Source organism: Notamacropus eugenii, chromosome 4 (assembly GCF_028372415.1).
Source record: "Notamacropus eugenii isolate mMacEug1 chromosome 4, mMacEug1.pri_v2, whole genome shotgun sequence".
Lineage (NCBI taxonomy): Eukaryota > Metazoa > Chordata > Mammalia > Diprotodontia > Macropodidae > Notamacropus > Notamacropus eugenii.
In genome coordinates, this window is record NC_092875.1 from 168,723,416 (window position 1) to 168,737,855 (window position 14,440).

At 39.5% G+C, this 14,440-nt stretch overlaps 1 protein-coding gene across 1 annotated transcript in view; it reads left to right on the top strand.

Moving 5' to 3' along the window:
- Positions 1 to 14,440, top strand: part of PSKH2 (protein serine kinase H2) — a 176,832-nt gene that overhangs the window by 102,273 nt on the left and 60,119 nt on the right. Inside the window, exon 5 of the mRNA XM_072603651.1 lies at positions 689 to 14,243. Within this exon, the coding sequence (XP_072459752.1) occupies positions 13,921 to 14,243 (323 nt within the window). The 5' untranslated portion in view covers positions 689 to 13,920. The remainder of the gene's footprint in view (positions 1 to 688; positions 14,244 to 14,440) is intronic.

The window sequence follows — 14,440 nt, forward strand, 5'->3', positions numbered from 1 at the left end:
ACATCAGGCAACTTACTTAGGCTTTCTGTGCCTCAGTTAACCAGCTATAAAATGATGGTTTTGGACTTAATGGTCTCTTCATGGTCCCTTCCAGGTATAAATCTATGATCCTATGAACTGTGCTAATATAACTTTTTCTTAAGTGATGGTTAATTATAAATATTTCCCTTTTTTGCATGTATCACAAAGAAAACTTTTAAAACTTAAAATGTACCTTGAGGATCTTTAATTTTCCTTATAGAAGGTAGGTATAGCTATTTCTTTTCTTACTTTTTTTTTTTTGAGGGAATTAGGGGTTAAGTGACTTGCTCAGGATCACTCAGTAGGTAAGTGTCTGAGACTGGATTTGAACTCCTGACTCCAGGGCTGGTGCTCTATCCACTTCATCATCTAGCTGACCCCTATTTTTTTTTTCAAGCAGTCAGGGTTGAGTGACTTGCCTAGGGTCACACAGCTAGTCAGCATACCTATTTCATAAATATGTTAGACCCAAATAAAACAAAACAATTTGCCATTATCTCTGAAAAACCATTTTTTCCTGAGCTATTGCAATTCTTGGCCTGAATCAGAGACTGCAGTCTGGATTGAAATAGTCCTTGTCTGGGGTAGTGATGAAAGTGACAAAGTATTCTGCATTTTCATTTCACACAGATGTCCTACTTCAAGGTTCATTATTATTTGTTTACAGGGGGGCAAGCACAGAGAAGCTCTCCGGATGCTCTGTCAACATGTCCTATGGCTTGTGAGATGAGTTTAAAGGAAGAAGCCCCATGCCACTTTTCATTGCAAATCCTCAGTCTGCACCTTGGGGAGAGAGAAGCTGATAAAATGAACACCTTCAAACTGATGTTTCAGTGGAGGATTGCTTTAAAGAAAATTAATCTCAGCAGGAGACCTTACAAACCAAAGAAGAAGTGACAGAAAAAGCAAACTCCCAGCTGCTCAAGGGGAAATCATCCTAAATGGAGCTAATACCTCATTTTATCTACAACAAGCCCTCCCTTTTTGTCTTCTTTCTCTGTTTCTTTAAAAAATGTAGGCATAATTCAGAATCAGAGGAGTGTCAGAAATGGAGTTCCCCACAGACTCCACAATTACTACAAGTCTTTTTCTTCATTCCTACTAGCAGATACGACCAACTCCTATAACAGACTGAAGGAAAGCAAGATCATATATTTTTAAAACATACATTCCTTTCGTATGTAGTGTCACTCTATATGTCACTCTATAAGTTTGCAAATTCCTTTACACACATTATCACTATCACTGATCCTTGTAACAACCTTGTGGAGAAGGCCTTCCTGGGACTGTTATTCCCATTTTACAGATGGGAAAACTAATGATCAGAAAGGCAGAATGCTTTGTTTTCTTCGTTCCACATCCAGCCATTAGGTCAGGTTGCCTCTCATTCCTTATCATCCTTTCCACCAATATTTTTTATATCAAGAGCAACAATTAATTTTTTCCCTTTCAGTCTTTAGGCAGTGTTTGATGTGGTATGATTTCAATGAACCAATAAATTAAGAAGTGCTTATTAAGTATCTGCTATGCCAGAAGCAAAGTAAAAAGCAGATAGATGGCCTTAGAATTAAGAAGAAGGCTCCAATTTCTGCCTTCATATATACCTTCTGTGAGAGCCTGGGCAAATTAATTAATTACTCAGAGCCCCAGACAATTCATTAAGAGGATAAGTTGTAGAAAAAGTGATCAATCATTATTTAAGTGCCTACCTACTACGTGTTAGATTCTGTGCTAGTCAGCTAGGGATACAAGTCCATCGCCCAGTATGGACAGCATAAAAAATGAAGTGAATATCTACAAATAGTAACTTTCCAATTCCATTAATAGCTCTGCTGGGTTTAGACTCCAAGGAACATCATGCCTAATCCAAGATAAGTTGATCACTTGAATTCTTCCCAAAGCCATTCTTGATGGAGTGCTTCACAGAAGAACTCTCCAGGCAACTCTCCATTTTCCATCATCAGCTGTGGTTGATTCGGACTCCACATCCTGTCCTGGACTGGGTGTCCCTCTGGTGTCCTCCCTTTTGCAGCTTCCTTTTGTGTGTTGTTTTCCCCTATTAGATTATAAGCTCCTTTAGGGTAGGGACTATTTTTCTTTGTATTATTTCTATCCCTAGCTCTTAGCTGAATGCCTGGCATACAGCAGGAACTTAGGTGTTTATTGAAATGTTTAAAAAATGAATACAAAAAAGTTAAATGTTTAGAAGGAAGAGAAGTTGGAGGATCAGAAAAGATTCTATACAGAAGATGGTACTTGAGTAGCATGTAGAAAGAGAGGGCCTCTGTGCGCAGAAGTAAGAAGGATGTACTTTCTAGGTTTGTGGAATGGTGAGTCCAAAGGCATGGAGACAGGCAGTAGAATGCATGGGTGAGGAACAGAGAGAGGTTCCATTTGATGGGATAGCTGAGTTGAGAGGTAGAGTATTGTCCAATGAGACTGGGAAGATTGATTGAGATCAGATTATAAAGGATGTTAAAATCCAAACAAAGTTTATATTTCATCCTCAAGTCTATGACTGGGAGGCAATAGTTTGGTTTCAAATCCATGGAAAATCATATCCCTGTGCTAAATATCCCCTGGCTCCTCTTCCTCTCTTTTCAGTTTCCAGGAGTTGGTTGAATCACATGGTCAGATCTGTGCTTAAGGAAAATTATTTTGGCTTTTTGCCAAAGTACACCACTGTGTGTAGAATGTTTGAGTGAGAAGAGCCTTGAGTCAAGAAGACCAGTTAGGAGGCTACTGTGATAATCTAGGCAAGGTAATGAAGGTTTGACTTGAGGTAACATGGTGAATATGTGATTAGAGAGAAGGGGTTGGAGGCCAGGGATGTGGAGGTAGGAATGGTATGATTTGGCAACTGACTTGATATGTGGGTTGAAAGAGAGTAAGAAACCACAGATAATAACAAGACTGTGAATCTAGGAGACTAGAAAGGTAGGAGAAAGTTCTTCCTCAGGCATTCCCTATGCCAGTGAAATCTCAGATCTAGTAAGAAAAAAAAATATATGCCTAATACTGTTGGTTATTGGGAATTCAAAGATAAAAATGAAATAGGAACTGCCCTCAAGGAACTTATTTTCTATTTGGAAAAGCAACATGTATGCATACAGGTATATAGAAGGTAATGAGGGAGAGGATTCTGGGAAGTTGACAGACTAGGTCAGAAAATTCCAAGCTCTTTGGATTTTTTCCACAAACAAGACAAAATAGTGAGTGTCTCAGGGTGCATATAAAGTGGCAAAAATAGACAAGAGTTGGGGTAGTTGTCTCAGGACAACTAGAGAGGATCTGAAGAAAGATTCCAGGATCCCATGTTCTGCCCAAATGAAGTCTAAACACTTCCAGGCTAGATCTGCTAAAACAGCAAGCAGGGAGCCCTGGGGGCAGCTGGGTTGGGATGTAGCCTCAGTGTTAGCCACAGGAGTTTTCACTTCATGGACAGTGTGGGGAGTTGGGAGCTTACTGAAGTTGGAGCTGGATACACATTTTTCTGGAGTGGGCACAGTGAAGGGGAGCACCATGAAGCTGGTGTGGGTTTTGCAGTCAAAACTAAACTAATCAGCAAGCTGGTATTCCTGCCAAAAGGAGTGAATGACAGGCTCATGACACTGCAATTGCCACTCGCAGGAAAATGCCATGCCACCATCATCAGTGCCTATGCTCCCACCATGACAAACCTTGATGAAGTCAAAGAAAAATTTTATGAAGACCTAGAGACCCTTATCATCAGTATGCCAAAAGAGGACAAGCCTATAATTCTGGGTGACTTTAATGCTAGAGTATGCTTGGACTATCAGACATGGCAGGGAGTCCTAGGGAGGAATGGAGTTGGAAACAGCAACAGCAGTGGTCATTTACTGCTGAAGACTTGTGCATCACTTTTTTCCATTTACCTAAACACAATAAAACTTCATGGATGCACCCTCACACCAAACATAGAGTATGTGATTGTAAGAAGAGACAGGCAAGATATGAGTGACAAAGGCAATGTGTGGTGCAGAGTGCTAAACTGATTATAGACTTATCCTTTCCAAGCTAAATATTCACATTCATCAAAAGTGCTGCCCCCAAGGCAGAATGATTACCAGAAGAATTAATGTCAACGGATTAGAACTCTTCACTGAGGGTGAACAGTTTGTTGCTAACTTGGAGGGAAAGTTGAGCCAATACACAGTTGGCAACAGTGGAGCAGAAAAGGAGTGGGCAGCTCTCAGAGATTTGGTGTACAGCACTGCATTTGCTCATGTGGGTCAGAACACTCACAAACACCAAGACTGTTTTGATGAAAATGATGAGGAAATTCAGAAGCTGCTAAATGAAAAATGAAAACTCCACAGGATATACCAGCAGGATAGTTCATCCACCTCTAAGAAGGCAGCATTTAATTCCACCAAAAGCAAAGTACAAGCAAAGCTTAGAGAGATGCAGAATTCATGACTTAGTAAGAAGGCAGATGAAATTCAGTTTTATGCTGATAGTAACAATCCAAAGTGCTTTTATGATTTCCTGAAAGCTATTTATGGACTAAAAACCTATGGGGCACCAAAACCACTCAGTGCTGATGGAGCCACATTGATTAGTGACAAGGACATGATCCTAGAGATGGGCTGAACACTTCCATAGTGTTCTCAATATACCATCATCAGTCAATGCTGAGGCCATTGACCATTTACCTCAGGTTGAAGTCAATCCCTCCTTAGGTGAACTTCCAACTGAAGAAGAGGTTTTGAGGGCCATTAGGCTCCTTTCATGTGGCAAAGCACCTGGTGCTGATTCTACTCCAGCTGAGATTTACAAAGTAGGGGGACCATTGCTCATACAAAAACTGACTGAAATTTTCCAGGTTTTATGGCAAGAGAAAGTTACTCCCTAGGAGTTCAAGGATGCCTCCATTATCCATCTCTATAAAGGTAAAGGGAATAGATTGTCCTACAACATTCATGGGGGGGGGGCATCTCTCTCTTGGTTATTGCTGGCAAAATTCTTGCTAGGTTCCTCTTTAATAGATTGATCCTTCACCTGGAAGATGGTCATATACCTGAGAGCCAATGTGGCTTCAGAAAGGGCCAAGGAACAGTCGATATGGTGTTTGCTGTCTGACAACTCCAGGAGAAATGCCAGGAGCAGAAGAGAGGTCTGTACACAACATTTGTAGATCTGACCAAGGCCTTTGACACTGTTAGTCATGAGGACTTGTGGAAAACTATGTCAAAATTTGACTGCCCGGAGAAGTTCATCAGTATTGTACGTCAATTTCATGATGGCATGTTTGCCCAGGTTCTGGATAGTGGCTCTCATGCCTTCCCAATCACCAATGGAGTGAAACAGGGTTGTGTACTTGCTCCCATGCTGTTTATCATGATGTTTTTAGCCATACTGTCAAATGCTTTCAATGAAGATGAATGGGGCATCAGGGTTAATTGTAGTACTGATGGTAAGTTCTTCAATTTGAAGAGGTTACAAGCCAAGACCAAAGTGGAGGGAGCATTGGTGCATGATTTTCTGTTTGCAGATGAAGCTGAGATGCAGCAAAGTATGGATCAATTCTCTGCTGCCTGTGCTAATTTTGGCCTAATAATTAACAATAAGAAAACACAAGTGCTCTGTCAGCCACCACCACACCATTCATATGTGGAAGCATCCTTAACAGCAAATGGAGAAGTTTTGAATGCTGTGGATAAGTTCACTTACCTTGGTAGTGTACTTTCCAGGGATGTACACATTGACAATGAAGTTGATGCATGCATTGACAGAACTAGCTCAGTGTTTGGGAGGCTCCAAAGAAAAGTTTGAGAGAGAAGAGGTATTAGACTGACTACCAAACTGAAGTTTTACAGAGCTATTGTGCTGACCTCATTGTTGTATGCCTGTGAAACATGGACAGTCTACCAGTGCCATGCCAGGAAACTGAATTGCTTCCATTTGAACTGTCTTAGGAAGATTCTGAGGATGACTTGACAGGATAAGATACCAGATACTGAAGTCCTTGCTCGAGTTGAACTGCCAAGCATTCAAATTATGCTTCAGAGAGCACAACTCCGATGGGCTGACCACATTGTTCAAATGCAAAATGTATGCTTGCTAAGAAGGCTATTTTGTGGAGAACTCACATGGGGCAGAGGATCACATGGTGGTCAGAAGAAGCGATACAAGGACACTGTCAAGGTCTCTCTCAAGAACTTTGAATTTGACTGTGTAACATGGGAGACACTGACACAGGACTGCTCAGTATGGTGTGCCCACATAAGAAAGGGTGCTGTGCTCTTTGAGCAAAGCAGAATTGAGACAGCATAAAGTAAACGTAGGAGGCACAAATTTGGAGCAACCACCCCAAATATTCACATGAAGTATCTGTGTCCAACCTGTGGTAGCGCATTCCGAGCTCATAGTGGTCTGAACAGCCACTGTTGGACACAGTGAAATTCACTTTATCATGGTGATGTCATTTTGGTCCTCTTCAAGAATGAAGGACAACAACCATACTATATGGGGAGTCAGGAATCTGAGCATGGAAGATTGAGGAAACCTTTGACTACAAGGGATGCCAGGCTCAGCTGTGCTGTTGAGACTCAGTCCCAGATGAGATAGCACTGGCACATGTCTGATGAGTGCAGAAGCAGTCAGGTGGGGATGCTGCTGGCTGTGAGCTGAGCTCTGGTTTCTGTTCCAGGCAAAGGGGAGAACTTAAGGTTATAGTCACTGGAGGGTCTTTAGGGAGCAAGAGCATTTTCAGCAAAATGCACCGGGGGACCCTAGCTGTGGCTTTGAAAGTAGAAGGTGTACAGAAATTAAGAAGGACATAAGGTGAGAGGCTTGATCTCCCACACCACAGGACTAGCGGTGATTATGGTAATAAGCTGCTAAAGCAAAACAAAATAAGATAAAAATGAGCCAGCAAAGGAAAAAGGGGAAAAAGTCAGCACCCTGAACTTCAGAGAAAATACAGAGAAAACAGATCAACAGACAAGGCTCCCAACTGTCTGACATAAGTAATACATACATCATAACTTAACAGACCGATCCAACTGTCTGACCATTGCATACATACATAGCTACCAGAGAGAGAAGCACCAACATCTGGGTTTTCAAAGCCAGGGGGCTCCTCAGAAGCATCCTAGAGTCTCATCTAGCCAAACAAACACTTCTAAAAACTAAGCCCCAAAGTAAAACCTCACCCTCACAGTGTTTATACATTTTTTAGAGCTAGAGGGCATCACAACCCTTAAGAACGGATACCTCATTAGAAAGTTAAAAAAAGGTGTGGGCCTTCCTACAAATCTTTCCTAATTAAAATCTCCTTAATGGGCAAGCCTATTAATAGGTGGGGAGGATCTTTAATCACATTAAAATAATTAATAAGACAAATGCATATACTGTTTCTAGTTAAAGAAACTTTTGTTTCTATACTTTACTCCTAAAAGACTCTTGGTTGATAAAGGCAAGATTCAATCAGAGGCACTTGATTATAGTAAAACAAAAACAGCAAAAGATCCTACTTTGCTTGCCATCACAGAATGTGGATGGAATTATTTTTCCCCTTAAAATAAAAACTGACAGATTAAAAATTTGAATTCAACAATATGTTGCTTTCAGGGAATGCTATAAAAAAATGAGAGATACACATAAACATAAAATAAAGGACAGGAGTAGAATTTATTATGTAAAAAAGCAGGGGTAGTAATCATGATTTCAGACAAAATTAAAGTTAAAATAGATTTAATCAAAAATAGGAAAATTAAACTATGTGTCAGTCATATTAATCAATACTGTTTTAGAACATATAAAATAACTAGACAATATAAAAAAAAATCTGAGAGCATACCTGCCAAAGCAAAGGAACCATATGAGTATAAACACAAACCACATTTTATATAAAATTAAATCTAAATAATTGAAGTAATATTTATTGTGCTTGGGTAAGTAAAGCCAATGTTAAAAAATGACAATTTTACCCAATTTATTTATGTAATGCCATCCCAATTAAATTACTAACAAGCTATCTTACTGAGTCAGAAAAAATAATAACAGGGTTCATTTGGAAGAGCAGAGGGTCAGGTACTTCAAGAAAACTAGGGGAAAAAAGATGTCAAGGAACTAGATTCAGTAGTATCAGACCTTAAACCATATTACAAGGTGGGAGCAGTGTTGAAGTGTAAAATGGATAATTTTGATTATTTTAAGATTTTCTTGTATAAATAAAACCTATGTAGTCAAGAACAGAAGGAATTCAGAAAATGGGGAAAAGACTTTCATAGACAATTTCCGAGATAGGTTGTGGTTGGGTTGGGATATTGTTGTGGTATAGGAAATGATGAGCTGGTGGATTTAGAAAAATATGGCAATTGGAAGATGAAGGAAGATGCTCTTCACCTACAGTGAAACAGATAAGTAGAAATAAGCATAGCATGGTCATACATTCATGTATTTGAGTGTTTGTGTGTATGTTTATGGATCTCTACATATATGTATGTATATGTACATATGTGTATGTGTGAGTATGTTTATTCATGCTTAATTGTAGCCTTCTGGGGAGGGGGAGGAAGGGGAAAAATGAAGTAAAAAGTGCACAGCAGAGAACAAAAGAAAACCTATAAGGAAGCAAAGAAAAGAGACAGCTTTGACAATAATGTGTAATATTTATTATATAGGTTTTCTTGAAATGGAAATGTATTGCTTTATATTGAATCCTCTCTTCTGTTCTGCTGTTTATGTGGCAATGTTTTCTTTTTCTTATTTTGTATTTAAGTTTAAAATAAATTTAAAAACTTAAAAAAGAAAAAACCAAAGAAAAAACCAAACTGATGGGGGTTGAGGGAGGAGGAATCATGAAAGACTTCATGTAGAAGGTGACCCTGGAACTGAGCTTTGAAGGAAACTAGGGATTTTACGAAGTGGAAATAGGGAGGGTTAGTATTACCGGATAGGAGATAGAATGCCTTGTGTGAACATCAAGATGACTAGTTTTTTGGGGGGAGGGGCAAGGGAGGTATTGGGGTTAAGTGACTTGCCCAGGGTTGAACAGCTAGGAAGGGTCTGATCTGAGGTGGCATTTGAACTCTGGTCCTTCTGACTCCAGGAGCCACCTAGCTGTTGCCAAGAAGACTAGTTTAAAAAATATATATATATATGGATACCCCTTAGGAATTTGAGTGGGAAATTGTGAAGATACCTTTTAAGAAGGAAGTCTCTTAAAAGGAATTCAAGGACTTGATCCAGAGAAGCTCTGGACTCAGAGTCTGTGTTTCCAGAATATTTATTCTAGGATTTGCTCAGCTGTGTTGGTTCCCAGCTTGGGTGCCAGAGTGAATTAAGGAGGTTGTGTAGGGAAAAGGACAGCATCTGCATTGAATAATTCAATAGAAAGCTAAATTGCATGTTGTTATAAATGGTAACATGATAATAGCAAGTAACTCTAAGCAAAGCTTTTGATAGTTTTGAGAAATGAGTAGACATTGAACAATGGGGAAGATTTTTCTGTTTAGGGGTGGCAAGTTGACTTCAGTTTATTCAATTGATATTTACTGAGCACCATGGGGTAGTGGTGGTGGTGGTATGACAGTATTCAAGGTGTTGGACACAATTTCCGTTTATTCAGCTGGCTCGAATATTTCAATTACAGCAATCTATTTATAGCGTATGTGCTAAAAATGTATTGATTCAGGGTAAGATAAGTAAAAAATATTGGTTTTAATTCTATAGTTAATTTACCATTTGGAATAAAACATACTGCATACATAAGTAAATCTCTTTACCAGTAGAATGTGTGTGAATGGTACCCAGATATTCATACATAATTCAAAGAAGTACATGAATGACATCATTAAACTATTTATTGTTTTTATTTTTAATCCTAAGTCCTAGATACTGTATCATAATGTCTACGTGTATAAGAGTTTCATTATCTCAAGACATAGGAACGACTTTTAGAAAGTATATATTTTTTAGTGTTTTCAGTAAGATTTAACCATTGGAATGCCACATTCAAGGTGATTACAGTTCCATTCAATAGGAGTGCAGATGAATTCCATTCTTAGCTTTGAAGGAAAAAATGGAATTGAGAGAGATGATCCTGTATAATTTCCTTTGGAGAAAAAAGGAAGTGGAATGGTTTGTTAATTCAATTCAATTCCATAGAAATTTATTGTATATTTTTCTAGGTATTGGGATACAAATGTGGAAAACATATAACAAGGAGTGGATATTGGGACCAGTTCCTGGTTACATTTAGCTGTTAGGACCTTGGACTTGTTACTGGTACTGAAAATGTCTGGCATATCTGCCAAGTTCCCTGTGCCTCTCTTAGGCTCTCAGAATAGCTGGCCGCAATTCACCCCCTCAGTTCCACCTCTTTGTGGGTATTGACCATGTGCTCACTTTAGGGATGATATCTGGATTTTCAATCAATCAATCAATATTTATTAAACTCCTACTATCTGACAGAAACTGTACTAAACTTGACTTTCATTATTCTGCTTAGAAAAAACATGCCTTCTCAGGGAGGGAAAGAATTTGGAAGTCAAATTTTTTAAAATGAATGTTGAAAATTTTGTTTACATGTAACTGAGAAAAAAATTACATCTCAAAAAAAAAAGAGAAAAAACTCCCCACTCATTCTTTACCATTGCTTCATTAAAGGTTGCTTAGAAGATATAACAGTTTAAACATAATTCAGAATAATAGTGTAGACCCATCTCAGCTGCATGGATTACTGGGAAGTACAGTTGTCACTTACAATATGGGTCTACAGCACCACCAATCAAAGCAGTTTATTATCAACACTCATAGCATGAACCCCTGTAGTCTATAAACCATCAGGTTTTTACGTCAAACTTTCCTTTCCCTTCACCTCTCCCCTAACTCAGACAGATCAAAATTCTGGAAGTTCAGACTCTTGTAATTTCCATCTAGGAACAGCCAAGGACCCTCCCCCATGATATTTCACTAGCAACCCCACCCCCACCAATTTATCCCCTATTTTCAGTTCTTTCTCTTGACTAGCTATCAGTCCAGTGCATTTACTTGCAGCTCTATACCTCAAATACTTGGCAAGTCTAAGGATGCTTCTCACCACAAGATGGAAGCTAGCTGTATATTTCAATCCTGCCAAGAGAGCCAGAAAGAGAAGATGGGAATTCTGCAAGCAAAATGCTTCCTTTCATCTTCTCCTTCCCTTTTCTCTTTCCCCCCTTCCCTTGGTCCCTCTTCCTCCCCCTCCTCTCCAAAGAGATCTACCTAGCCATAGCATGGAAAGATACTAACAAAGGCAAAGCACTGACTCAGCAGAATGCACCTTCCTTGCCTTTCTGTTGGTCATGGTGGTAAACTAGTCTAAGGAGAAAAAGTACTGAATCCTCCTGGGCTGACTTTGTACCGAGGCTCCCAGGAAGCCAAATCAGCAGATTCAGTGATTCTGGGATGTATCCTTAATTTTCTTTTTGACAGTCTTTTAAAAAGATGCCAATATCTGATTTAATTCATTCTGTTTGAAGAGTCCTGCTGATTACTGCATGATGAACATTCACTCTCTTGGCAGATTTTTACACCCCACCCACCCTTTGTTTATGCAGGAAATTAATATTTTCTCTCCTTGCTTATTGAATTCGCTTGATTGCTCAGTAGTTTCTTAGTTGCGTAGATGCTTTTTGGTTCTGCCATCCAATTTTTTATCTCTTATGCCAGCAACTCTTAGAAAAGTTACTTCTTTTTTTGTGTGGTGTTATTTATGCCCACAGAAGTGCCTATCACTAATAAATGATTTTTTATAATAGCTAGCATTTATATAGTGATTTCAAGTTTGCTAAGTGCTTTACAAATATTATCTCACTTGATCTTTGCAACACAGAGGTAGATATTACAATCCCCATTTTGCTGATGAGGAAACTGAGGCAGACAGAGATTAAATGACTTTCCCAGGGTAAATATCTGAGGGCAGATTTTTATCTCTCAGTCTATCCTGACTCCAGTTCCAGTGCTCCATCCTCTGTGTCATCTAGTCTCCTCTTGATGAAGACTATATCATTAAAAGCCCTTGACTTGGAGGTAGGATATATGAATTCAAATCTTGACTCTGACACTTACTAGCTGTGTGAGGATGGGAAAGTTATTTAATGTTCTCTTAATCTGTTTACCTATCTATATAATGGGAATAATTACCCTTCCAGGGTATATGACTATTGTGAGAAAAGCACTTTACAAAACCTTAAAGAGCTGTATAAATGTGAACTATGATTACAATGAATGAAAGTAGTGCCTTTTATTAATAGCATAAAAGTCTCCAAATGGTTTCTTAAGTTTGAATGTATCTTAAGTTACATAAATGGTTGTCCCTATAATTCAAAAGAAGCCTTAGGAGAAAAAATAGCTTTCAGACTCAAGTCAAACCTCAATTTATTCTAAATCATATTCTGAGGTTCCTTGATTTTTAAAACCATCTGAAAATTCTCTTAAGAACTGAGAAATGAGTAGAACTTTGCCTAAGGATTCACTTAGCCATAGTTTTAGTGTCTTGGTTACTCGTTAGTTTCTTATCTATCATTTCTTTTTTGTTGGTATCTTTTATTTTTAAATTACCTTCATTTTCAAACATATTCCTTCCTCTTCCCCTATCCAGGGAGCCATTACTTGTAACAAAGAATAAAAAAGAAGAGGGAAAAATGAGAAAAGTCTGTTCTGTAAAACCAATGGAAGCATTAGTTGAGTGACAGTATATTCAGTGTTCCACAGCCAGAGCCCCCTACTTCTCTAATGAAGAGGAGCAAGTGGATTTTCTCATCCTACAAAGTATAGTCATGATAATTAGTCACAATGCTATTTTTTCAAGCCAAATGCAATGGTCATTAACTAATAACAAGCACTTTAATTTTACAAAGTATTTTATATACAGCATTTCATTTGAGACATGTAAGTCCTAATACTATCCCCATTTTACAGATAAAGAAAACAAAGTCGCAGGTTTCCCACCCCTGGGAGATATTAAATGAGTTCCCTAAAGTTATGGATAACAAAGCTATGAAGTGTGTGAAGCAGGATTCAAACCCCGGCCATCCTGACTCAAAGTAAAATGCTCTATCCAGTATACTACAAATGCAACAAACACAGATGCAAAAAAATGACCAAAGTCTCTGTGAAGGGGACATGATTGCCTGCTGACTACTTTTCCTCATTTTACCTAGGTTCAAATCCCACTTCCACTCTTTATTAGCTGTGTGCCTATGGGCTTTTAATTTCTCTGGAACCTCAATATCTTAATCTGTAAAAAGATTACACAATAATTATATTTTTTCTACCTACATCAAAGTTGTGATGAAAACACTTTGCAAACCTTATAGTACTATCATTTTTTATTAGACTCTGAGAGCGGTAGAGAACTCCTAATGACTCGGTTATCAGAGGGGTGGTTCTCTTACCCCTGTTCTTTGAGATCATAAAATACCACAATTGGAAGAGACCTTAAGGTGCCCCCCCTCCTTTTTTTTTTTTTTAAGACGAATTAAACTTGCTAGTAGCTAGCTCTAATAACGGATTCCAATTCAGATTATCCCAATTCTTAGTCTACCCAGTCGTGTTAGCAACTCCCAATAACAGGGGTAATGTTTCTGTAAGCATCTACAAATGAGAAATATTGGGGACTAAATGTCTTTTTGAAACAAAATCCTGAACTGGCAGGTGCTAAAGTTGTCCCTGTCCTTGCGCTCATCCGGGAAAAGAAGTTGCTGAGGCGGATGTGTGTGTGTTCCACCTAATTCAGTCGGGGTGGGGGCACCCCGGGGAGCAGGGGGTGGCAACTAACCATCACTTTTTGGACCTGGGACAGTGACAGAGATCTTCCTCCTGTGCCCTCCCCCTCTCCTAACTATGTAAGGGGAGAGAAAAGGATTTGGTCCGCTAAATAGATAAATGGGTGGTTTCCCTGGGAAACCTCAGAAGTGTCAGCCCCTTCTGTCCTCTACTCATTTGCTGCTCCTGGAGGGGCTCTGCCCCTGCAGACAGACTATGGGTTGTGGGTCCAGTAGCAAAGTGGTCCCGGAGCTGTCGGAGTCTTCTTTTCACCCGAGCTGGGGAAGAGGAATGGGGAGAGGAAGTTGTGGTCTATTGCAGACTGGGCAGGGGGAGGCTGGATACAAGGGGCATCGGGGAACCCGCCAAACTGCAGCAGAGGTGGCTCAGAAAATGCAGGTGGCCAGATACCGGGCCAAGTTCGACCCCCGGGTCACAGCCAGGTAAAGCGAGTTAGAGAACCCCTGATCATTGAAGGGCATGATGTGGTGGGCAGAGGGTCGACTCTTTTCTCTGCAAGGGTGGAGAGACTGGCTGGCAGATGTTAAAGGTCCCGGGGGTGGGGGATAGGGAGAGGAAGGTATGGAACACCATAGTACTTTAGAAATGTAAAATAGCGAATTTAGAGCCAGACGATCTT